This window comes from Sander lucioperca, chromosome 2 (genome assembly GCF_008315115.2).
Source record: "Sander lucioperca isolate FBNREF2018 chromosome 2, SLUC_FBN_1.2, whole genome shotgun sequence".
Classification (NCBI taxonomy): Eukaryota; Metazoa; Chordata; class Actinopteri; order Perciformes; family Percidae; genus Sander; species Sander lucioperca.
Window position 1 is genome coordinate 15,332,897 of NC_050174.1, and position 27,673 is coordinate 15,360,569.

The 27,673-nt window shown below is 40.9% G+C and overlaps 1 protein-coding gene across 10 annotated transcripts in view; it reads right to left on the reverse strand.

Annotated features, from left to right (window-relative positions):
* The window catches only part of si:ch211-130m23.3 (uncharacterized protein LOC558547 homolog), a 53,378-nt gene that overhangs the window by 24,585 nt on the left and 1,120 nt on the right, over window positions 1-27,673 (reverse strand). For 4 of the 10 annotated variants that reach the window (XM_031308934.2, XM_031308933.2, XM_035994022.1 and 1 more), the window contains exons 2-5: window positions 26,948-27,070; window positions 5,893-5,965; window positions 1,897-1,958; window positions 1,460-1,544 (exon numbers count right to left, since the gene is read on the reverse strand). In XM_031308934.2, the coding sequence (XP_031164794.1) occupies window positions 1,460-1,544; window positions 1,897-1,958; window positions 5,893-5,965; window positions 26,948-27,070 (343 nt within the window). Of the gene's footprint in view, window positions 1-1,459; window positions 1,545-1,896; window positions 1,959-5,892; window positions 5,966-16,689; window positions 16,857-22,063; window positions 22,512-26,947; window positions 27,071-27,673 lie in introns of those variants that run through there. The other 6 variants (XM_035994052.1, XM_031308936.2, XM_031308937.2 and 3 more) reach the window with 3 other exon arrangements.

Sequence of the window (27,673 nt, forward strand, 5' to 3'; positions counted from 1 at the left end):
CTGCTGGGGTAGGTAAAAACCCCTGACCTGTGCACTTCCAACAATACATCTCAATAAACCACAGCACAGACAAATGTGATGAGTCAGACTTAGTGGGAAAACAACAACATAAAAAGCAGGAGAGAGAAGACCCCTCCACACCTCCTGTCCTCCTCCACATGGCAACTTCCCACGAGGAGAGCCGCACTTCCTCTCTCCTAGTCACCAGCTAATCTAAAACTTCAAGAGCTCTGGCACTGCTCACTGTATTCCGGTTACTGGGTGGTGCATGAATGAATAAACCAATGCCTTGATGTGCGGGAATTACAGCAGTGAAGTGGAGCCACACGAAAACACAGCAATAAACAATGTTTCCACCACACTGTCTGCCTGCCCAGTCTGCTCTTCAGCCTAATGTGCTCACAGTACTTTAGCCTGATATGTGTGCGTGCAGCGTTTTATAGATGCTGTGCTCTGGTAGAATATAACTAGCAGGTATTACAAACCTTAAGCAGTTCTCTACACTTCTTTATCACACATTCAATTAAACACCCCTTCAGATGAAAGATTCAGAACTGGATAAAACCAATTCACAAGGTTGTAAAGACTTATGATAACCAAACAGTATGTTGTTCTGGGATTAGATGTGAGAAACTGATGAAGGTTGGTGAATCCCCACTCTCAACCTTATGGCCTAAAAGTGCACCAAAATTTGCACCTCAGCTCTAAATCCTTAGCCTCAGTATTTTTGGCTTGAAGGCTGCAAAAAATAGCAGCAAACCACTCGTTGACATTGCCATCCTCCATATTGCTCTTTGCATGATCTACAGTAGTAAGCCAAAATATTTTAGAGAGTGTGTGTGGTAAGAAAAGGTGTTATCTGCATTGCTTTGATGAGAATTGGTCAGTCTTGTCATTGTAGCATTTTAAAAGACATCAATTCATCAGTATTAATACTATGGAGATCCAAAGTGTTCAATATTAAATAAATAAAAAGACATTATGTAATAAATATTTGTTTGAATACATACAGACACAATATATAACCATGGGAATGTGAAATAATCTGACACATTATTTTATCCTGCTTCTTTCAAGTTTACTGCAGGTAATCTTTAACTCATTTCATATCAGCAGCAGCTTTAATTTCAGTTTGCAAAGTCTGCTTTTATTTCACAATGCCATTTTCCCCAAAGGACATCTTATTTCATACTCATTCTTATTCTCACAGAGTATTCAATCAAGACAAACAAGGCAGAGCCAGTTATGTAACTTCCCTCATCAGACCAAAGCAACAGCCAAACTTAAAAATGATGAGCAAAAACTTCATAATAATGGGTTGAGTCTTAAAACATGTTTTCTAATATTTAACATTTTGGGTTTCAATATAATATGCATCTCCCTGTATGGATTCCTGCATTAATCGGAGAGTGCCATTAAGACAGAAAGGGCAAGGAAAGCTACATCAGGGCAGACTCACGTAGTCATGGAAGGCCTTGGCCTCACTGGAGTGTTCACATGTGTCTCTTCTCTCTGGAGCTGCACAGTACAGGTCCCAGAAAACACTGAAACACACAGAGAGGCAGCCAGAGAGAAGCATGATGAGAAAACAGAAACATTAAAGCTTGACAGATAAAAATAAAAGTCAATTTTAAAGGCAGGGTAATCCAGCATTCAGGCAATAAGTGCAATTCTATTATCGTCATTGGAATAGACAACTTTAGGCGACTGCGTTACAATTTGCAAACAGCAACCTGAGGAAGAGATTTTGGGGACAATTAATGAGATGAAGACAAATTAAAATGGAAGAAGAAGGAGGGAGAATGATTATTTTAATTAATACTGTCAGTGATGGAAATTAAGAAAAACAGCATGAAGAGGAATGCAACTTGAATCATTAGACATAAAAACACTCACCACCACCATGAGTGGAGGAACCCCGGAGGTTCTCCTAATGTGATGTTCTTCTCCCATCGGATCTAGACAGACAGATAGACAGACAGACAGACAGACAGAGAGACAGAGAGAGAGAGAGAGAGAGAGAAAGAGAGAGAGAGAAAGATGCTTCTGAAACATATTAAGCAAAAAACATGCCTGACATCTGAATTATCTGCTTTGCAAGGTTGAAGAGGGTGCAAGGGAATTCTTATAACACATGCCATTATGTAATTATATTATGATTCTCATGCAATGGAATCATAAGTAGGTAAGTGAGTCTGTGTGTGCCTGAAAGCCTGTATATTCACAAGTACGTGAGTGTGTGTGCAAGTGTGTGTGTGTTTACTGAGTCAGGGGATGGGCAGAGTCTGAGGTCAGAAACATGTACCAGCCTGAGGAGCCCAACCAAACCATTGTATAATACATACACCCTTCAGCCTGCTCCTCTACCACATTATCTGCTTCAGTTTCTGTGTCATTCACTCTTCTTCACGCTTCTTTCTGGCTTTCCTTATAACTGCCCTATATCCTGTATTCACTCCTCCATTCCTTTCTTCCTGATGTGTCCAAGTCAAGACAAACGTGTTTATAGTCATTCTGAATGGCCACACAGGCATAATATCTTTTCTTATCAAAAAGTGACAAAACTAATAGGGTGGAGGATACAAAAGGTTAAATGACAAGTTCAAATTCCACCTGCAAGCAGCAATTGTCATATCAGCCAGCAAAATGAACGATAACTGGATAGAAATGAGAAGCTACTTTTGTCTACCAGACAATCAAAGCAATCAAACAAATAAACCAGGAAGCAGTGTCTTCTGTCACTACTACAGTTAAATAAGGATTCCAAAATAAGGTTGTGCATATAAATGCGCTAATTGTCTGAAGTCAAGGACCCATTGCTTCAAAAATTAAAATGAATTTTGAGTGGTAAATCTGCCACCGTTATCATTGTGAACTGCATAATGACCTGTGCAAGAACAGAAAGATTGACAGGTGTAGCAGTAATTAAGGGGGGCCGGACTTAGCAAATGGTCAATTCCAATGCTGAGTTTTAATAAAAGGTGCGGGGGAAAAAGACACCATCTGACAAACACTTCAGTTGAATCATTTTGACACCTTAACACCTTGGTCAAAGTCAGTGACTGACACGAGCGCTGACATCACCCACAGTAGGAATGATTTATGCTCGCAGACAATGTCAACTGATGTGCAGAAACATTCAAACACACACACACACACACACACACACACACACACACACACACACAGACAGACAGACAGACATACAGCTGTGGGCAGCAGTCTGGCTTCTCCTATCAAACTCTGACGCTTTTGTTTAGTCTGCCTTTCCTCTCTATAAACATACTTACATCACTCTGACTTTTAAAGTGATCTCACAATCGTCTTTTTAATTCCCTCCATTGAAATGTTTCATACGGGTAAAAGAATGAGACTATTGTACCACCTGCTCTACTAGCAGAGTGTGCAAGCGCTAAAATAACAGGAACAACTGAATCACTGTCAATCTGACCGTCCTGACCTCAGCTGCAGATCAGACACAGTGACTTTTAGAAGGAATGCTTTGCTTTGAAGTCCAGGAACTGCCTCTCTTTGTTTATCCCACATGCTTTCAATCTACGTTAGCAGTTCTAGTAAAGACATTGGGTAACTTGAAACATTATAGGCAGCCAGCAGTTTCCATATAAACCATGACAAATAAGAATTTACCCTCTCATAATTGCTCAAATGGTACAGAAGATGCAGAATGGGCATGACATCCCTCATTTCTCACATTTAATTGGCTGTAGCTCAGACCAAACACGATTGCAGACAGTTCAGGTCAGGACACTTTTTAGCATGTTCTTTTATTCCCCCTTTCATCTGGAAAGCGTAGAAGAAAATAGCATTGACTGCGCCCGCATATTCTGTCTTCTTGTGGTCTGCACTCCCGGACGGTTCGTTCTTTTACCTTCACCATGCTTCAGTGACATGCCTTCAGCTTGATTTCTTGTTGCAGGTTCTTCTGTGCTGTCTGTCTGATTTGGTAGTTATGTTTAGGTATTCGGCTCTGATTCGTGACTTGTCTTTCTGGGCTCTTGTTTCCTAAGCCTACACCTGCCATACTACCTACGTTTTTACATGGTGTTTGAAACAAAAAAGGATTTCTGTCCACACAAGCGTTTAGGCTCAGTATCAGAAATGATCTCCGTCCATCTCAAAACTAGGGGTGGGAATCACTAGAGGCCTTACGATACGATATCATCATACTTATGTCACGATACGATATTATTGCGATTTTAAACATATTGCAATATTCAGTGATATATTGCAATTTATTACCTTTTTTCCAACTTCAAATTTTTCCCAATTTCAAATTATGTCCCCAAAAGGAAACTTTGTCAACATCTGTTTTATCTAAAAAAGATAAATTTCTCTGTTTGGTCATCTCACTTCAATTTTATTGCTGCAAAATGGGATTGTCAAGCAGACAGACTGCCCAACACATATATAATAATAAAAGATCGATTCTTGGCGTCTGTGTATCGATACAGTATTGCCACAGAAAATATTGCGATACTATGCTGTATCGATTTTTTCCCCCACCCCTACTCAAAACGCATATCACAAAGCTGTTCAGCCAAGCAGATTGTCTAATGTTACTCTGTGGTTGATAATCATGGATGTATAAGTTGAAAATACAGAAAATAATTTGAAGGAAGAACAACAATGGCAAAAAATTATACCAGGGATTTATTTGCTTGGGCTGACGGCGAGGTGGAACTGTTACTAAGGTATGTAAGCCTACCTAACCGAAAAGACTGACTGACTTGCATCGTCGTTTCCAAAAGTTTCTGTTTCTGCCCGTCCAGACTACAAAGCAACCCCGGAGTTTTCAAACTAAAACGGGGTCAGCAGCCTTTCAGGATGTCTCCGTTTTAGGGGCTCGTAAACAGCGAAGTAGTGTGGCGTGAGGTGTAAACATAGCAAAAGATACGTGTAACATATTAGTGTGGATGTACCCTTAGAAAAAACTGTAAACAGATGAGGATGATAAAAAGTGGCCTTTAAAGACAGGTTTTACTCCACCCAACTACTCCTGAAAGAGCTACCTTATGGGATGATGTTTACCCAGTGCTCATGCATGCACGCCCAAGTGTATTGTAGACAAGTGGCTGTGTTTATACTTGTTGCACTCTTAGCTAATGCGTTCTCAAACTTATATGCGACACTGCCTATCCCTTTCATCCGGCACATCTGCCGAAGAAAGAGCAAGTGATATAGCAGAGAGGAAAGGGTGTTAGGGAGACAGAGCGGTGTGCGTGCACACACACACACACACACACACACACACACACACACACACACACACTAAATCAGAGCGATGAGAATTGGTGCCAGCTGATGATGTAACCTTTTCCATCCCCCTCTCTTTGTTCTGCTCTTCCTCTGGCCGATGTACAACCAGCCTCTGTCTCCTACATTGTAATTTACCGTCATTTACAGCGAAGCACCAGAATCAGCTGACCTCATTTCCACCCTGTCACCTTTTAACCTCTGCAGAATTAATGTGAGTACAAGCTTGCTTCTCATGGAGAGTAGTGGAGAGATAGATCAAGAAGAAAGCGGAGAGATCTCAAAGAGAAAGTGGAGGAATCAGAGAGGACGACAATGACATAGAAAGAGATCGACTGAGATGGAGCTGCTGAGCGGATCAGTGAAGGATGTCAGTCTAAGATGTCATCGCCAGGCATGAGCATCGTAACTCTCCCTGTGCTCCGGCTCCAGTCCCACTAAAGGCAACACTGACGTTAACTAACTAACCTGTTGGCTCAGCACTGTAAGGCCAGACTAATTGAATTAGCTGCAGCACTTACTGGGTCAGACCACCCTTTAGAGTGGACACATAAAGTACATGGGCTGCACTCTCAAACACACGCACACACAAATACATGCAGCATCTTTGTGACTTACCTCTGAGAGAAAGGTCTGTGCTGACTTCTGTGCTCCTACATGCAGCAGGTACTCGTACACATACAGAGCTAACCTGCACATACAGATAAAGAACACAATGGTCAGTTTGTACATTAAGATCTAGGTGAGTAAAAAAACTGGTTAAAAATACGAAAAAATTGAACATTATGAGTGGACGCGAACAGATGTACAGTAAGAGCGAAACAGTTAAGAAGAAAAACTAAGCATTTGAAATCCCCCAAACATTCACCTTACGTATCCCTAAGTTTAAGCATTTATGAGTTTCAAGTTCTGACTTTGGGGCCAGAAAACAACTGCTTTGGGACCTAAGAAAATTATACCACTCCTTATTTAAAATAAATGTATATTTAAGAGGGAGTTTCTCCCAGGATTGTCTAAAAATAAAAATGAAGGAGGTTACGCATGGATACGTATTGCCAAGCAGCTCCTAGATGTGCAGTGATGTGTGAGGGCGTCACAGTTCGTTACAAATCTCATGAGGAACAGAAAGACACACTCCAGCTTAGGAGCACTAATCATCTCCCTAATCCAGGGCAACCTTTTAAGAAATTTAAAATTCACCAGGCATTATGCTAAAGCTAAAACCCACCTGTTTAAAAAACAAACAGCATGGTGATAAGAGTACCCTTGGTGGGACTGCACTGTAAAACACCTCACCCTCGTGCTTCGGGCTCTCCACAGACTTCCTCCCATGGCTTTGATCACAGTAAGAATTAATTACAGGCTTGATTTGTTAATCAATTCTCCTCCCAGTGTGTCTGTGCTGGTACTAACAGCAACTTAGAGAAGAAGGGGGGTGATGATCTACTGGGTCTATAAATACAAGATAAACATTGATCCCCGGGAGATCAATAGCAGATCACACTGACTCCTAACAGCACCCTGTAGATTTGGACAGGAGTCTGGTGTAACAACATACAGTCACTGTGCATGAATAATGAGATGTTTGTAATGAATTTAACAAAGGGGGCAATGAGCAGGTACATTTGTGCCTGATGCTCACATTTCCCCTAAAAACAGTATTAGGTTAGGGGCAGATTGGCGTGATTCATACGTGATGTAATGTTCCTGAGATGTACTGTATATGTATTTAGCCATATTAGAAAATACATGCTCAGTTAGAAGTTGGAGAGCTGAGGTAAAACAGGACCTCAAGTGTGTTAACTAAGCAAATTGTTGGTAATATTTGGTTGTAAAGGGCTTCACTTCCAATTATTTCCATTATCTGCCAATCAGTTAGTCAATTTGTCACTGTCTATAAAATGGCAGAAAACTGTTGATACAGAGGTGCCAGGGTGAAACTGCTAGTTGTGTCAAACCAACAGTCAAAAAGCTAAATATTTAAAGTTATTATATACTATTATATATGACAAAGAAAAGAATCAAATTCTCACATTTGAGAAGCGGAAACTAACGTTGGACATGTGTGTCATTTTTTTTTATTATTTTTAATTATTTGTTGATTAAAATCTAAATAGTGGCAGCAAAATAGTTCTGATTGAATTGATTACTTTGACAAATCTTTAGTTTTAGCTATGCATATAGATCCAATATACAGAAAACTGAAGCATGAAGCATGACACAGCACAAGCTTTGACCTGAAACCTAGTGTGTCAGTGGGTGTTTGTGTATATGTTTATGATTATGTATTGTCATGCGTTAAAGATGGTCACACCGGGACAGCAGCTGTCTTCGAACCTCCACTGAAAAGGTGCTACCAGGCTGCTGTAGCCGATCCACACTGCTCCTATATTGAGGTAAAAATAAACTCCCCAGACAGCCCTGTCTGCCTGTCTGAAGATGATGGACTGCACACCTTTCTGCTCTGCACACAGGTACTCTGTCTCGACCCCTCCTCCTCCCCCATCCCCTCCTCCATTTCCATCTCTCTTCTTCATCACTTTTTAGTCTCGCCTCCTCCTACTCCTCCTCTCTTTCTGTGCCTTTTCTGTCTGCGTTCATCTTGCACTCTTTTTGGTAAGAGGCCATGCTTGTTTGATGATAAAAGGATGAAGGGAAGCAGCATAAAGCTCTTTCTTACTATCCTCCCCTCCCTCTTTCCATCCCATCTTCTCTCTCTCCATTCCCCCCGTGGCCTGGCAGTAATGTTTAACCAAAGAGATAGAGACAGAACGTTTCACAGGGACAAGGTTAACAGAACAGTGAGAGGCTTGACACAACTCTTGACACCTCAACGACAGAACATGAATAAAAGATGCAGCCTTTTTTTTTTTTCAAGGTACTGTACAACTCTGAACATTTCTAGTCAAAAACTCGTCCAGTTGCTTTGTTCCGCATCGTTTTCCTGTCAACCTGTCTAAATCTGTCACTCTCCCCTGAGAACCTTAACATCAGCAACAGCAGCATCAGGACATAACTATTTATTAATAGTGAAAGATCTCGTGTCTCTGCAATGAATACATTCACAGCGATGTCGACAAGCCTGATGGACTGCATGATGAATTCATTGTGTCAGTGGTAATAAAGAAAGAAATGAAATCTTGTCCTCAGCTTGCATTGGCCTGTATCCAGTCAGCTGTCCGTTACCTCATATAAACATAGCCTCGCTCAGTAGCTGAAATGTTTGACCTGACTGATTTCAAAGGATCTGTAAGATGTGACCTTTGGCCTGATACAGAGAAAGTGTCAAAGGAAGTGAGGAAACCCAGTGAAGGTAGAAGCATCAGGGCAACAGTGGGGAGCAAAGGTTATTTAATGAAATAAAGAAAAACATTACAGGGCAGCAAAGGTAAGCAGGTTCATGCAAGTTTTGGAGAAAAGATAAAAGGAAAGGAAAAAAAACGAACAAGCTAATTAATTCACTGCTCCTGACCTTAAACAGAACAGTTTAAATGCACTGATGCTTGCAAAAATACATAAATCAGACTTTAACCACTCCTCTCCCTCCTATCTCTTATTTATTTAACACACACCAACAGAAGGCAGAGCTGAAACAGGACTGATAACAGACAGCAAAGCAGCAGAAGAAGGCACGTTGTTAGCACTCAATAGGGCCTATCTATTGAACTTTAACTCAAAACTACTAATTTCCTCAAAGACGAGCGATAGGCTTTGAAAACACAAAACCCCCTCACGCTGCTCTCTCATTGTTCAGTTACCACTTGTTCAGCTGAATTGGAATTCGAATGACTGACAATCTAAATACTAAGCAGAGATAAGGTTTGAGGATTAGAGCATGGGGGACTGTTCAAGGTTAAGAATCCTCTAAATTTGACATAATAAAGTGAAAGCATTACAAAGACTCTCATGTCATTAAATAAACTGTCACTTTAAATAATCTTTGCATTAGGATTTGTGGTAAAAGGGCTCAAACTGAGGCAGCCAATGCATTTCTAATGGTTTTTGACTCTTCACATTAAAGCTGTTTTGGTGTTTGCCCTTGCTGTCGGACATACACCAGAAAATTGAAGACATTTTTTATTTCCTACCTGTCTGCCCTGGCAATTTGTGTTGTAAATAAGAACCACTTTATATTAATCACAACTGCAACCAGGATGATTGAAGAGATCAGGTGCCTCCTACTTTACTTCCTCTCCCCATGTGCCTTGTGTGTGTGTGTGTGTGTGTGTGTGTGTGTGTGTGTGTGTGTGTGCGCGCGCGCGCGTGCATGTGTGTGCATGCGTGTGTGTGTGTGTGTGTGAGGTAGTTGTAGTGAGTGGGTACAAGTGCAGAAGGTAGGGCAGAGGGGGTGGACTTCAAGATCCACACCTGACCCTTTTCTCCTTCAGATTCGAGTGGTTTTGTCTTCTATGAGTCACATTTCATTAAATTCATATTTGCAACTGAACCCATCCTGACTGCTCCTGTGAATCTGCAAAAGACCAGACAGCCTGCAAGCTTCAACAGTTAGACACCGAGCTTAGCTTAATGAAGGCAGCAGGCAGAAACAGAGACACAGCGTCTATGTTGCTTTGTTACTGAGCCGTACAGAGAGGAGAGCAGGGAGAGGTAGCAAAGGTAGCTTGGGGCTCAACCACAACCTCAGCTTAAGGCAAAGGCATGAACTGATTTACCAAGATCAGCATTTAGGAGGGACCAGTAGATCACTGCTAATCAATTTACTGCCATGGCGATCAAAGACTGGCAGAGCTTCAAATTACAACAGACAATATGCTTCACTGATTGGATTTGCCTGTTATAGATTAGCTCCAGATTATTTCACCCTTGTTAAAGATAAAATGGAAAAGTGATTATACTGCTGATCTGAATCGGCATGTTAATTGACATATTTACAAGACTTGCTACCATGCTGACATAGCCTAATAACACATATTTGAAAAGCAATAGAATCCTAAATACATTCTTGCCTGTAAACATGCTCTTTCAGTGAAGCACAAGTCACCTCTTCAGCAGATAAAACAGTAATACCTTGCTCCCACAGTACTTACTGTAAGTTGTATAAAGCATTTATACTGTATTATTGGTAGTCTCGCATTGCCAGAGCGTCCTCCAGAGCGCTGCGGAGGAAGGCTAGTCTACACAACAATACGGGACAGGAGAAAAACTTGCTCGGGTTTATTGGCATTTCTTTAAACCAATCACAATCGTCTTGGGCGGCGCTAACACATATGGTGCCTATGCAAAATAGCCTCGGGAAGGAACTTGTTTGGGTGGAGTATTTTACTCAGAAAAAAGATAAATATAATTGGATTATCGGTTGTAGCTCAGAGAATGTTTCCCGAATCGACTGGAGTTTAGAATGCCAACACAAAGAAAGCGGAAGGTGAGGGACATCCGGCCGAAAATGAGGGACATCCGGTGGAACCTCCGGCGGCACCGGAACAATCCCGTAAATGAAACGCCGTCGATATAGACTATATTATTGGTAAAACTGTCTGGTGCAGGTCACAGTTTTTCTTGTAGCTGCACATATCTTTCTGTTTAAACTGTAAAATTATCTGTTGTCATCTGCTACAAAGTAGAACCACAGGGGAGACCGTAGCGTCTCACCCCCTCTAAGGAAGATGCTGAATCTGCCTTCTTTGCCCAAATTAAATTCTGGTGTTGGGTGTGGGCAGTGACAGGAACTCGTCTGTACCCACAGGAAGTGATAAATACAAATGGCCTCCTACGCAGTAAGTAGCAGTTAGATAACAAACCAGTCGGGGGAAAGATGTCTTGTCACTTTTGGTACTTAGTATGTAATTATCGCACACTGTAAACTGTACAAGAGTGTGCTGAGGGCTGTTAAATGTTGCATGTCAAATTAAATGACTTCTGGATATTCAAATCTGCAATAATTGATTTTCTGGCCACTTGGGGGCAGCGCAACAAGCTGTAAACACAAAATTGACAAAGTTGACAGGGTGAACTTATAAACAGTGGCTTATTTACACAACCGGCAGACATGGATTAACATTAGCATCCACTGGAGTCTTGTTTCTCGGCACCTGATGAATGTAACGTCTTTTAGCTCTGTTTTGCTCTCCACCTACCACTGAGGAATATCTGGCACTTTAGCTGCTAAATGCCCCACTTTCTTCACCATCTAGTCACTGACTGTAGCATATATATAGCTTTCTCACTAAAAATCAACTGCCTGGAAATGACACTGATAAGAGCAGTGAGCCTGAACAACAACAATCAAGTTGCAGGCTGGAAAACCAAAACAAGTGTTCAATTAATGGTTAAAAAAATAATTGCTGAGTCGGATGATAATTCTCTCTGGGTTCATCACTACAAGCGTCCTCGATCACATCACATCCAATACAGAAATATTCATTATAGCAGCTATACATTTAGAGTGGTTACCTGCTGCTACTAACCAACATGCAAAGTGAAGCTTATGATATATGACTATACAGATATGACTTTACTTGCCAAGTACCTGATCAGTATGATTTATCAATATGGGAATGTTCCATTAAAATCAAACATTGTGAGGATACTGTAAATCTCACAGCACATCAGCAAGGTCATTCCCCCAAATTTTAAAACTGGAGCAAATTAGCTTTCTAAGAAATGACCGTCACGTAGTGCCCCTATATAAGCCTTTCAGTGACACGTGTAACACTGACAATTGTGGTCAGTTTGATGTGTCATCACTGCATTACTCTGGTGAACTGGCAGTTATACAAGGGGTGGGGATATTGTTAAATATTATTGTTAATGAAGTGAAATGTACTGACTGCCTGAGTTGTCTAAAACCATAAGAAGTTTTCAGGTTTAGTGGTTATATCTATAACAGGTGCAGACTGAGTTTCTGGATGAATGTCAACCAGGGATTTATTAACTTGCAATGTCTCAAATGAACGGGTCAAACACGGGTTGAACACATGTTCATTAGGAGTGCGTATACAGACTTCCTGTTTTAAACAATAGCACAAGACACCTTTTTATTTATGATTTATTATCCTTTATATTTTTATTTTTAAAAAATTGAGGTATAACTTGATAGAAAAATGAACGAAAAATAAGAACAAATACCCAGAGAGGGAAACATACCCCCCCCTCCATGAAAGAAAATTACAGAAAGAGAAAGAAAATGAGAGAAAGAGAGGGATGGGGTGATGGGAGCGTAGCTGAGAGAGAGATGAAAGGTTCTGGTGAAGAGAAGAGAAGGGGGATTAGAGAGACAGGAAAAAAGGCAGATGGGGAGGATGGAGGTGATGGGTGCTAACGGATGAGCCCCAAGATGAATACTCGTGTGATCTGTAAACTTTCATATTCTAATGTTGAGGATTCTCACTTAGCGGTGTCGGGGTTAGCCAAGCACCCTGCTGTGACCTCCTTCTGCAAATGAACACAAAACCCTGCAACGAAAACAGAAAAGTAGACCTGATTTTTACCATTCTCTAAGAGAAAAAGCAAATAACTACATGCTGCGCTGACAACACAACATACAGAAAAGATGAAAGATACATAAGCATACTATGCCGAGTATGCACTGGATTACATTTTTATGAATTCATTTTAATGGGTTCTGTGTGAGAGGAAATAACAATGGAAAAGTAATCCTACTGTAGATTTAACTAAGTCAATGTCAGGAAGTTGAAATACTATAATTATATCCTGGATATGCTTACCTACTACAAAAGACTAAATTGCTGTCTTAAATCTCTGCTATGTGTGTTCACAGCAAAGAATAATGTTAGTAAAAGTGACACTGTGAAGTATCCACTGAGAGCTATAGTGTCTTTGAAGCACTTTGCTTTTTAAACGAAAGGAACACTTTACAGAAAAATAAAGCAATAAGGGGGAAATCAAGTGACTCCTTTACATTCCCAATGGACGAAATAGCACTTACACCTTACAAAAAATGAAACCTGCAGTTAACTCCAATTTGGTAAAGCTCATAAAGTTTCCTTACAGCATCATTTTCAATGTATTTTGTGTTGATGTTAATCATTATGTATCTTTCATTCAGTGTTGGTGAGAATCTACCTGTGCTCTTCTGCTAATGCAGCTTGTTTGTCATATGTTGTCAGGATTTATGAGACTTTTTTTTGTGTTCATGTTATATAACTTTGCAGCATATATGACTGATGCAATACAGGCAGTGACAACAGTAACCCAAGTACAAAGGCAGCTACAAAACTGAGTCAAGTTGAATATCACTTGGCAACATGTGTCAGCATTATTAGGCAAGTCAGCATTTAAACAAGTCAATTTTAAAGGCAGACAAAAAGCCACATGGTTCTATAGCCTAACCAATACTTGTTTTTGGGAGACTGATACTCTATATTTGGGAGTTTTAAAAAACATCAGACGATAAAAAGTCAATTGTAATATTTTAACATAAATGCATAATTTAAGCAAACAATCTTGATGCCCCTAAATTTCTTTTTTTTTTTTTAAGAATTGTGACCAAGAAACACACTAATCCAGATGTTTTACAGTGTAAAAATCAATTTTCAGTGCTCTATGCAAGAAAAACTATGTAATGGTGTTTCTAAATGACCTCAAACTTAGTTTAGGATTGCTGTACTGCAATTTCTTGTTAATTATTGGCCGACATACACCAATACGGATACATCTGCAATAAGCTAATATCGGCTGCTATATTGGCCTGGCTGATTTATCACCTTATAGGTCTATTGTTTTCCGTTTTAACATATATGCATTACACTGCAGGGCTATGTAATTATTCTAAGGTGTTTCTGTTAACATATAGTAATCATATGATGAGACTGGCTTCTCTTGCACTAGGCAGCGGTAAAGACACGTTTACAGTGGTTTACTCATTTTTGTTTGTATCTTTAGCCCACTGACTGACAGCACTGTCCTCTCATGACTCCACACCTCAACACAGAGTTGCAGGCCACAAGAGCAACACTAATCCCAGACATCTGTCTTTGACTTAGATTTATGATCATCAACATTATCATCATCATCACGCCCAGTCTATAAGGGAACTCTTGCCTTGCAATAAAGCCTCCGAAAGCCTGCCATCAAACAGATTCCACCTGTGGACGAGGAGAGTGCTGGCAGCTCGGGCTCGAGATAGCTCTGGCGAGATAGAAAGGGACCCCGCTATAAAAGAGATCAAGCCGCTGCCCCTGCTGAGGACAGCCCTGTGTGTGACAGCCAAACACTTTCCCTGATTAATCAAGCCTAGCAGCGGGGCTTTATGTGCCATTAAGAGCCCTGCTAAATGACTTCACTTCATTCATTAAAGTGGAGCATCCTCTGTGGGTAGAGGGGCTATGGTTGCAAGACAGACAGACAGACAGACAGACAAGTGAAAGCTGGGAGAGAGATGGTGGTAGGGCAGCGATGAGGATGGTGGGGGCACTGAGGCAAGATAAACAACGACAAATATAGACCCATTACAATGCTGAATAATTCATCCTATACGCATGGCTTCAAGAAAACAACAGCCCAAACAAACATGGGGATTATGGAGCCTTTATACAGTGAGGAACATCTTCAAAACAGGGCTATTTATGCACACACCTTGTTTGGGAAAGGTACAGCGACAGGATCATGGCCAAATCACTTTATTTGGAAAATCAGGTTCCAGTCGATTAATGCACGCATGATGCATTTTCATTATGACAAAGTATAGTTTTAATAAATCTTTGAGGGGTGTTGGACAGCTAGGTGCGAGGGGATTAATTGTATAAAAGTGCTGTTAGCTGCATACAGAAGATGCTTTGTTTGAGCTATTCTTTTAACTGTTCTGCAAACAATACATACACAAACAAGGATACGTATACAGTAAAACTCATAGAATAGAATAGAAAAAGCTAGAAAAGAGGAAGAGGAAGATTATGGAACACAAAGGCAATGACACTGATAGTATTAAGGGAAGGACAAAGATAGGTAATTTACCAATCAACAAAGAGATAAAAGATGTAGCAGAGGGAGAGAAAGATAAAGAGATAAAGATTAGCAGCAACAAGAGGACTAGAGGGTATAGAGAAGAGGAGAGAGAAGGGGAGACAGAAGAGAGATAGAGAGAGAGGGAGAGAGAGAGTAAATGATTAATGAAAGGAGCTGGGAAGCGCAGCGAGGGGAGGTCAGGACGGAGCAGAAGAGGAGCGATGCTGCAGCCTGTGAGCGAAATTGAAAAGGACAACATTATAAACATGCCTGCTGCTGTCACACACCTTTATCAGGCAGGATCTCTGAGAAAGAGGGAGCTGGTATTAGGCTGACGCATGCCTTTAACGCTAGATTTACAGTAGAACTGAACTGGCCTTGGGAGAATGGGAATTGGGAGACTAAATTGCAGTCGGTGAATGAGACAATTTCTCCCCTTTTAACTCATGAAGACAAAAACTAGTTGGTCACTATGCCTTTGAGAGGGTTTGTGTTGTTATTTACCCAATAGAGTTGGATTATGGCATAATACAACTACTGCAAGTGCATCAAATAACGTGATAAAAAACCTGATAAAGTTCACTGACAACCATCAACCTTGAGATTTATTATTTAAGTATGACAAGATTGTATAAAGACTTCCATTAGACTCCTTCAACTCCTGGCCATATCTCAGTCAAATACATGCCTTCAATTAATACCCAACTGGCAGTGTGCTGTGGGGATCGCTGGCTGCTCGCTGATGCATTTCTAATTGGTATTTTTGCTGATGGTCACAAGTTAAATCTATATTCTCCATTACCCTTCCGCGGCATCCCCTGGGGTCTCTCTAATGGCCCCTGCTAAAGGCAGAGCACTTGCATTGAGATATTCATATAAAGTGCATTATCTCTTACGTTGACTGGCCTCTGCGTAGACTTCAGCCGCAGGTTCGGTGCACAGTTGAGAGTTGGGAGGAGCAGTGAAAAGTTCACTTCGGCTTTGAAGATTAACAAAACAAGTGTCATAATCCGACATCGGAAGCAGCCTGAGGAGAGACACTCATACTCAAATAAACCGTGCTTTATCTGCTTGTGTCCCCTGTTTTGTCTCCACTGAGATTGTCTTACAAGCTGCTTTGCTGAGCAAATGTTTGTTGTAGCCGTTATCCCTCTCACTTCCACAACACATAGTAAAGCCCTTAGTGGAGCACTGGCTGGGTGACAGGCCTGAATATTTCCACCATGGGCTTGGCAAAGATCGGTGTAGCCTGGGGAAACAGAGCTGGCTGACTTCAGAAGTGTGTGAGAGGTTGACCGGCAGCCACACAAATAAAATCTCTATGACATTACACAGGTGGCTGATAAATCCTGTCACAGGAGTTAAATGAACTCGAGGGATAATGATGTTGACATGCAGCATTGTACTGTACGGTATTTCCTGCAATCAGCTGACATTAAGAGAAAATATTTTTAATAGTTCACAGACGAGAAATCATACATGTGGCTGTACCTTGCAGGGAAATGTTCCTCCTGCAAAGAAAGGAATTTGCCTGTAGAAGCATAAAAGTATGAGTCAAAAGAATGAAGCTCATATCCTGAAGGAGAGGATGACTCCTGCGTTCTTTGGCTCACCTCAGTGTAAACCTTATGTTTACCTTTCATTAACTAGAGATCCCAGAATCCTCTCCTCCCCCTCCCCACCCTTGGGACAGTCCAATACAAGGTGAACATAAATGCTGTAAAACACACACTTGAGAGACAAATTGTAAAGCAACAAAGAATGTTTGAATTATGAATTGTTCAATAGATGTGGAGGAACAACAATGCTCAGTTTTTTGTTTATTTATATTAACATAGTTGGTTGAGTTATATTTTGTTGTTCCTCATTTATTTGGAATACACGTTTTATAATAATACCCACCAGATCACAAATGCAACATCTTTACTTTCTGCTACAATGCACTATAATGTGGCAATAAACAGTAGCCAATTCTGAATAGGCTTTTTTTTTATCCTTTGTGAGAAAAAAAACGTCAACTCACATAGTAACCCAAGCTACATGGTGTACTGGACGGAGACTGATAACAGCCAGCTTATCAAGATACTCTGACCACAAGGCCAACTGCAGTTGCAACCCTCCACCCTGTGTTGTAAGGACAGCACATACTCTAACGGCTACACCCAAACCTGGTTATCATCAAATATGGTGGGCATGAAAAACAGTACACAGATAGAACATGGAGTCTAGCAGAGAGAACAGTAAACTAAATGTAAATACTGTGTAAACCACATTCTCTAATTGAGCTAAACTGCTGAAATATTTTTCTGGAGGGAGTTTAAATATATAATTGTTACATAACTCTAAATTAAAAATTAGAATATGTAGCACAATATAGACGAGAAAGAGTGTTTCACTTCAGCTGATGACTGAGCTGATGCTACAGTATAATCCAGAGAAATTTAAAATTAGCAGAGAAGTTCAGACCTGTAAACACTCTGCTGTTGGTGTGTCTCAATTTATAATAAAGAATTGATGTGTAGTTATAGTCTCATGTTAAATGCAAATAATCATACTGCTTGTATTGGATCGGTAGCCTAAGTTTAGGTATCGAAATCAGTATTGTGAGAAAAAAGTGGGATCTCTAAGCAGGTATATGACTTCACTATATGTAGTGGTTAATCCTCTTTTGGGGCATTATTTTCATAATTTATTAATCTGCTGGTTATTTTCTGGTCCTTAAAACATAAGAAAATAGTGATGCCCAACGTTATGTCATCATATTCCCTATTTTGTCCAACTAACGCTCCAAAACCTAAAGATATTTAGTTTACTATCACATAAGATGAAATAAAGCAGGAAATCCTCTCCATTTAAGAGCTGGAACTAGGTCATGTTTGGTATTTATGGTTAAAAAAATTATTGTAATACTTTTTATCAAACTTAATCTTTAATATATATTTTCCCCCATTCATTCTACTCACAGTTCTAGTTGTACATTTTCATGTCACCGAAATGTCTGTAGTAAAAATGAATGTGTAAGCCTTGATGATGGCAAAGGAATATTGATGAATTCATCATTTGGCTTTGTGTATATAATATATCGGTTTGTTCAGTGGGTGGTGAACCAGACTACTGACTGGTGGCAGCTCTGGCAGGATACACTCCCCCACTTGCATCTTGGAAACAGCAAATTAGTGCAGCTGCAACGAAGACTTGAAAAGACAATACAATGAAAAAGGAAACATCCCCCCCTGCCCGAAACAGGCACAATCAAAAAAAGTGAAACAGTTCTTGTTCTGTCAGCAGTGCAGAGACTCTACTGTCTCACAGAGCAGACAACAATGCCCAGGGCTGAGATAACAGGAAATGCCAGCTTATCAGAGAGAGGGAGAAACAGAGAGCGAGCGTGATGGCTAGCTCACTGTTTACTAACACACTAATTGAGCAAAAATCCAGTCGTGCCCTTTATATAAAAGTCATTTACACACACTGGTTTCTGCCAGTATGATTTTTCTACAAGTGGAATTTGTTTGCAGCACATGTAAAGTGGATAAATCAAATCAAAGCTGGGGCAAATCCATCACTTTCTTAATTTGAGTTCCATTTCATTGGCTGTGATTTGTTTAGATTGAGTCACCTCTCATGGGGAGTGTGTTTAATTTCACAGCTGAAAGAACACCAATGATTTTTAGGAGTGTTTTCCTTGTTCAACTTTCTCTACAAGCTATTACAGTAAATCTTGAATGCAACACAGCCATAAAGCACAGAATATTAAATTGCTGTTTACAGAGAACTTAAGAGTTTGATGACAACACTTGGCGACCATACGAGGTAAATTATTCTTTTAAAGTATATTTCCAGCATTATGCAGGATGAGGGGACTTTAACAGAATGTGAGTGTATAAATGCAGTTATACAATTGAAAAAAAAAAAACAGCTCTGTATATAAAATGGCCATAAGACCTTATGATGTTGGAGGACGATTTACCAATTTACTATGATATAAAGCAGAAAGTGCAGCAAAACCTCAAATTTGAGAGGCTTGACCCAGTAAAAACGGGGCACTTCTGCTTGATAAATGACTTAAACAAGTTGATTATCATTAATCGACTAATTGATTCAGAGCACTAGAAACCACACCTAAACTAAAGAGCACCACAAACTACAGTACAATATCAAAAATGAGCATGAAGTTGAATCAGCACCTCTCTAAAACAAGAAAAAGTGAACATTGTAACCCTCATGCAGGTAGTATTTATTGCAGAGCTGTGGTATTAGACTGCATAAAAACACTGATAAGGAACAATGTAAGATCAGTTTTTTGTTCTTTGATTGGACAATGACTGTTCGGGGGAGGGATTACTTCACACAATCATGTTGCTGTGCACACCATTTTCCAATAGATTGAGTTGTTTTACTTTAGGACCTATTTCTATTTCTCTTACACACACCACTTTCTTTTACTCTCACTATACCTTCTCTTACACTCTTACACTCTTACACACACACACACACACACACACACACACACACAGCGGAGCTGAGGTGTTTCCTAGCTGCCATAACACGCCTCCCTGTCCCTGTACAGTAGTATGTGGGACCGAGGATGTGACGGCCCGGGACACTCACCTCTCCCGCCAGCGACACAGCGTCATTGTTCAGCTCACACAATGCAACATTCCACAATCAGCAGCAACTCCAACAAAACCAGAGAGAGAAGGAGACGACTGGGAGGAGTGCATTGCTCTGATCTTATAGGATTAGAATTCCTTTCTATGGGCTCTAATGAGCCTCTATTCTTTTGAACAACAGCTTTGAGATAAGATAAAAGAAACTGATACAGATGAAGGCAATCTAGAGCAATTTAGGGAAGAATGTGAGGCTATTAAGGCCTGCACAAAGGCTCGAGAGGAAGTATAAATAAATGACTAAGCATTCAAAGAAATACATCGTGCTGCAACATGAGGATGTATAAATTACAGGTACAATTTATGCAGATGTCTTTAAATTAATAATACCATTTAATAACAAAAAAAACACAATTGGAAAAGAGAAAAGACATGTACTGTACCACTGCTGCCCTGCTCTGCACCTTGTGTCACTCATTTATACTTCCTGCTTCCCTATGGTTAAAAAATGGCATTTAGTGGACCTTAAAAAGTCAAGAACTCAATGTCAGAGATTTAAATCCTAAGCGAGAGGATATACTGCCTTGAATGGGGGGGGAGGGGGATGTCATGGAGGACTTTATAGGGATCAGTATACAGACAGCCTGTATGTGGTCATGCAAGGACGTTACATTTATAGATAATTAAAGTGAAGAACTCTGTGGCTTAACTTCACAAAAAAGACAAGGGACAATTGAGGCCAAGACATAAAAGAACTGAGGGCTATGCAGAAAGACGGCACGCTAAGAGAATATGTTTGTGTGCAGGAGCGAGAGTGATACAGAGAGAGAAAGAGAGTCTGAAGCAGTTCCTAAGCCTGGCCGTCACGCATGCTTAACCTTGCGCTAGCGCCTGTGCGATGCAGCTTGCATATCAATGATGGAGGAATATCAGCAAAGAGGCCTCTAACCAACCTCCACTACACTTGGCAGGCAGGGGAGGCACAGCAGCATCCGCACTTACACTATGGCCTTTACAGTAGCAATGCAAGTTAAACCACGCTGGTGAACACAAGGCCAGCTGTCATATAGTAAAAGTGAGTGTGACAGCTGACTTATGTTGATAACTAGAATTACCGCCTTGTGGTTGAATGCCTCTGCCATCCAGTTAAGTTGCAGTTTACATCCATGTCTGTACACTCATATAATATATGTGGTAAAGACTTTATATTTAACAAAAAGGTATTAAGCGATTTTTTGGCAAAACGTGAATGCTTCACACACATCTTCAACCACAAAAGATCTATACAATCACCAGAGTTTCAAGGTGGGCACCAAAGATTAGTATCACCAATTCAGTATCCGACTAAATGTCTCCCCTTCTGTTCCTGAGTTATGGCATTGAATTATGGCCAGAAAGGTGTTTTTGCCAAAAATGATGATGTCACAGTGAAATTGACCTTTGACCCTATTGTATATAAAATGTCATCACTTCATCATTTTATCCTAATAGATATTTGTGTGGAATGTTGTCATAATTAGTGTAGGAATTCTTGAGTTATGGCCAAAAACATAATGGCTCCTGCCGGAGGCATAAACATAGGGGAAAATATGACTATTTCACAAACATACTATCATACTGGACAGATAAAGTAAATAAATGAGGGTGCTAAACTAATTTATGTTTCAGTAATGGGAAAAATAAAAGCAGTAAGAAGGGCTTTTCTCAACGGAGCCTGTAGACAGTAAGTGTTGTTTCCACCGACAGCATTTACTTTTGGCTGGAACTCTCAGGTTACAGGAAGCGCTTTGAGGGAGCATCTCCACTGTGCTGTGGTTTGGAGCAAAGCCGTGCATATTTGGTGTCACCAGGGGCAACAACCAAAAACTACCTAACAAAACCACAAGTGCTACCACTAACACCATGAACAAAGCCTGACAGCATGGATCGCACTTTACAGTCATGGTCGACAAAGCATACGATGAAATGCCCCCCTTCTCTGCTTCATGTCTCACACTCATCCACAGTGCACTGATCTGAATCCTCCACTCCCCAAATGTCAGTATCTCAATCCCAAAGATAAACCTGATACACTGTAACTATTGCAGAGAGGAGGAGTGGGTTCCTTGAAAGGAAGAGAAGACAAAAGAGAAGAGAAGAGCGAGAAAAAGAAAGATATGATGTGATGGTGTGTTCCTAATCAAAACAGAAGCATTCAGGGACACCCATGGGGTCTGAAGGGACCAACACTGGGTGATAAACTCACTCATCCATACCCTCCGTCTTTTGAAGGGAGTGATAAAAGACTTTGAGGATGCTGTGCCCTCTCCTCCTCTCTTCCCCTTCTTTCCCACATGCTATCTGATGCCGACGGAGGCCTTTTGTCACGTCGATCCTTCTCAAGAACCCCAAGGCGATGTCCTGTGAGAATGCCTTCTACGGGGTCCTCTCTGTTGATTGACACGTCACCCCTCTTTCTGCCTGCGTCGATCAGAGGCTGTCTCCCCCCGGCTCACACAGCTCAATAAGAGGCTGCTGCTTTGATAGCAGTTCTGTGGCAAGTTACATCTCTGGCAGCGGGGATAAGAGAGAGACTAGGAGGGATGCCAGCAGATTAAAGAGGACTTTTAACAGCCTCTATGTGTTAAGCAAGTTAAAAAGTGTTTTCTATCAGGGCCTTGTCAAACTGTCATCATCACTTTCGTTTGAAGACAGCTCTGTACCCTGAAAAGAAAAAAAAGAAAACCTGTCAGAGCACCATTTCTTTTCCGGTTTTCTTGTAATCCCAGACTGATGATAATCTAAAATGCTGTGAGGATTAAATACATCAACAGCAGTTTTAAATTGATATCTTTTACTGACCCTCAGTGTTGCTGAGAGACAACAGTGCAGTGACAGTTCTCTGTGTTCTCGCAGTTGTTCACAAGCATCCCATGAGACCGGAGAGGCTATTAGCTGTATAATGATCACTGGATGTTGTAGTTCACATTCACACAGGCAGCGTGACAGACAGATTTGGAGGGATGAAACATATGGGGGAAAGTGCTGTAAGCAGACAGCTCAGATGGGCTTACAGACTTATACTCGTAGTGTGCTCTCTATTGCCCAAAGCGGCAAAGAGCGTACAGATACACACACGTTATCAGACAATTTTATATTGTTTTCTGTCGACTTAGCTAAAGCTGAGGCCCACCATGTGGTTCTTATGTTTGGGTTAAGGGTTTCTCGCTGTGGCTTTTTACTCCGTCGCTGGACTTAGGCCAACAGAACCAGGTGTGGCCACTTACCAGTGTAAGTGATCCACAGAGAGAGTGAGATGTGTGTAGAGTGCAGAGGTCCAACACACATTATGGAGCATTAGACCATGAGGTCCTGCAGGATATCACCTGACCCTGTCAGACCTGAACACAAAACCTCTCTTTTTCCCTTTAGAACTTTCTTTCTTCAGTCCTTTTTTTAACCTCTCAACTGTTGAACTTGAGTCAAATTTTACATTTGTTAATTTGATGCTCATTTTCCATACTCAGCCTCTCATTTCACCCGCCAAGCTGACCAGCAACATATGTTTATCCCCTGGCTACATTTCCTTTGTTCATGCTCTAACAAATGATCCCACTCACTCTAATGAGTGCACCGCTATCATTTCTCAAGGACACTGAGATGTAGTAAACAAACAAAAAAACTCATCAATTACATTCATAAGGTGGCAGCTGGCACGGACAAAATCAGATTCCCTGCATAGTCGATGCAAGGCATTGTGAGCATGTGTGTGAGATACTGCTCTATTTTTATTGCAGTTCTCCTGTAATGCGACTCACTGTCAGAGGCAGAGTGGCAGCCTGAATTTCTTCTGTCGGATAAACACTCCCAGCATGCACTGCTTTGCCTCAGTCTGCGCAATGCTGCATTGGCAGCCTCCTGGCAGGATTCTGAGGTGTCTCGGTTCAGAAGAAGCTGTGTGTGTGTGTGTGTGTGTGTGTGTGTGTGTGTGTGTGTGTGTGTGTGTGTGCGCGCAGAATGGTGATTCTGACAGTCCTAGAAATGCTTAAGTCTGCACCAGATTTATAGCTGGAACCTGAAGACTAAACAACAACAGCACTTATGATAGTTGGACCTGTGAGTTTACAGTTTCTGCTTATTAATATGATGAGTAAAAAACAGATAAAACAGGTTGTTTCTAGGAAAACTTCTACAAAACTAGAACTGTGCTGCTGTATACTGTGTGTCTAAATCCAAAAGAAATCGAGAGAAGTGAGAAGACTTGCAGCATGTGTGTGTTTTAGGCAGTGTTTGTTCCATGATTCATTACACACACAGAAAAGAATAAGGAATGTGTGCTATGCGCTGCAATGCAACTCACTCAGGACCACAACCCCAGAACTGTGGAATGCGTCCTCTTACTGCCAGTGACTGAAACCTACACTCGCTGAACAACTGCAGTACACAGTCAGTGGTCGTGTACTGTCACTCCGAATCAAAATCAAGTGCAGACCGTAACACAGGTACAGCCAGAGAGAGAGAGAGAGAGAGAGAGAGAGAGAGAGAGAGAGAGAGAGAAGAGAGCTGAACAGTGTTGCAGTCCGAGACCCAGATAGTGTTCACTACAGGCACATAGGTGTAAAGATTGCATATCTATGTTGTCTTAGACTTTAAAAATGGTCAACAAATAAATATTTGTGGTGCAGCATCTAGCTATGCAGACAGTTGGGGGTTTATTTGCAAATGTCCCTATGCCTGTTACTCAGCATAATCCATACACCTCACTGCCAACTGCTTGTGACTGGAACTACTTTTTACTTAAGAAATGGTCCTAATCAAAGCTATTGATGGCTAGGTCAGGGACATTGGTTCTGCACAGAAATGTTTCTGGTGAGTTTTTAGAGCTTTGAACAACACAAAAAATTCCATTCATCTTTATTGAACTGATGTGCCGCTGCACTTTTCAGAAGCAGATATCTCACAACTGTGGCCCATCCAACCTGAACTATCTCCGTAGCTTGATAGCATTAGGAGTAAGTGAGACAAGGGCCCAATCCGAAATCGCGAAATTCGTAAGGGCTTAGGGTTGTCCCAATGTCGAATTTCAAAGGGCGTGAGGTTGAGTACACACTTACCGAGCCCTTTCCGTGAGTCTGCATCGATGCAGACTTCACCAAAGGGAATTACCCACAGTTCAAAGCGTTGTGACGTTTACCATGGAGACCATAGGGAAATACGGAAATTACAAAGGTAAACAACAGCACGACACACGACTACGGAACACAGACCAACCTGTTGTCCAGCTTGTAAAAGAAGAGTTCGAAAAAATTTGGAATCAGGCAGCCGTCTCCTGTGCCTTGGCCGTGTGGAAAGCAACAAACTTAAAATGAAAATTCCCAAACCGGCAAGTGTCAGCAACATTTTTGTTATTAAATGTCGCCAAGGTAACATGTGATCTCGTGAAGTGCTGTCCAAATGCCATTTATACCTATCTGAGCCCATGTGGCCTCACACACTCACTCACTTAGCACCTGAGATCAATTAAGTCTGTGAGTCTTTAGTCCTTAGTCCTCAGGGCTCACTTTGGGATTGGGCCAATATGTTTGCATTCATGATTTGAATAAACACATCTTTTAAAACATAACTTCCCTACTCTTGCTTCTCTTCATCTGCACATCCTCTTCTGTAGAGGGTACGGATTAAATAAAGGAAATCAATAAGTGATAACAGCTTTAGCCACGTCTTTAGTTTAAAAATTTAAATTTAAAATTTAAATTTAAAAAAGTATATTTTTATAACAATCTATAACAGATTAATCACATTAATTTAATGTTTTGCTGTTGTACGTTACAATGATTCTACATGCAGAATATCTATATACACCTTTTTTTCATATCAAGAACAAAGAACTTAACTGAAGTGTCCTCACAATTTCTACAGAGAGAGAAAATGAAGCTTCCTTTATTTTGTTTGGTAACCTTTGGCAGATTCTGCATACTGTAGTCTAGTCAACACCTCTATACAGCGTTTAATGTGGGATCTTTTAAGAAGGGATATTGTGAATCTCCTGAGGCAAGATTTTTATCCCGCTATATTAGTTTTTATCTCCAAGTTTGCAAACTGCAAAACCAACAGATAAACATTTAGAAATCGGTGATAGTTAACCTGCTGAGGCAAAAAGGTGTATTCCCAAAATGATCTGTAGCAAGGACACAGATTTGTATTACACACACACACACACACACACACACCAGTGAACAGTGGCACAGAGGTCTGTTGCATTTAGAGCTCCTTTACATCTACACTGGCGAGTTGCCAGAGCCCTGTGTCTGCGGGGTTCCATCCTGAGGTCAATACTACAACAATGTAAACTAATGATCCAGCAAATTCCCTCAGTCCTGCTCTCTCCCCTCCTCCTTCTTCCCCTCAATCTGCTGTTGCCCTCCATCTCTCCCACTCGCTGATCCCCCGCTGCGCTGCAGAAATGAGAAACAACTGAAGACTCGGCGGCGCTGGGCCTGCTCTGCTTCTCTGATACACACCACTGATAAACAGGGCTGCTTGTTAAGAGACAAATGAAACTCTGCCTCGCCTGATTTTTGCCTTTTCACAGCCTTTCTTATCTGGTGTTTTCTTGTCACCCAGTCCTTTCTTTTGTTGTGGCCTTGGCATTAATGCCAACGGAACACCAACTCTCGCCTTGAAATGTAAACACAAATAACAAGATGATCTGCAACAACACAGAAGTCTAAATGTAATGTGATCCCAGAAAGTGAGATATGAAAGTAGGAAATGTAGTGTCCGCAGGAAAGATCTTGCCTGTTTGGATATCAAAGATCCAGTATATTAAGAAGATACCACTGTAGATGGTTCATTTAATGAATTGAGCCTCATGCGTCCCTGCATGTTAAACCTCCCAAGTTGCTCTAAATTAGTAGGTCTTTAACAGATCTTTGATCATCTTTGAACAAGAAGTTTCCTTTCAGGCAACCCAGTATAGGCCATGTTAACACAGCACGTCTACAAATTTGAACTGAAGTCTCGACATCATAGGTGAACCGAGCTGCTCTGCAAACTGTCAGGGGACACCTAAGTAACACTTCTACAGAATACGTATCTGCTGTGGTTTCCCAACAGAAAAGCTTATCACATACAGTACATGTTTACACACACATGCTTACATGTGTTCACAAAGAGCATCTTCCAGGCCTGGAGGAAGAGTTCCAGAGCCACACTGCTTAGTCCTATCCTTTTCATATCGATTGGGGGATAAAGAATGGGGCTCAAGGGATGAATCAATCACACTGTTGACAAACAAGAGTGAACTGGATTTAAAAGACAGAATAGAGGTAGAATAGAGACAATTAATCTAGTTTTTATGGACATACACTATTACCAGGACAAATAATCTTATAGGACTCTCAGAGATGGCAACAACTGAAAAATACAAGTTTAATGCAGTTTATCTTTGTATCATACTATAACTCTCTGCCTCTCTGAATCCTGTATCAGTCACAGTCGAATGCATTTCATCAATAAATACTTGCTCCTCCTTCCCAGTGGGTGCTGATCTATGGTCCCTGCTCGCTGACCATCTGACCGTGAGCATCCAAAAAAGTACTGAGCAGCCATGCCTGGTTGAACGCAACTGAACAGGGGCTTCACCTTGAAGCGCTCTCACACAGGATCTGTTATTCTATTCTGCGCATCTAGTTTTAATTTTCACATCTCATGCATCTGATAAGATGTAGTGTTGAAAAGTAGCACAAACGTGTGCCAAATTGTATACAGATTTAGTTATTTGTAACGACCATATAATTCAATTTAAACTATATTCTATATATTCACTGACCTGTCCACCTCCAAAACTGACCTGCATTTTACAATGTAAAAGCTCCTGTCTGATA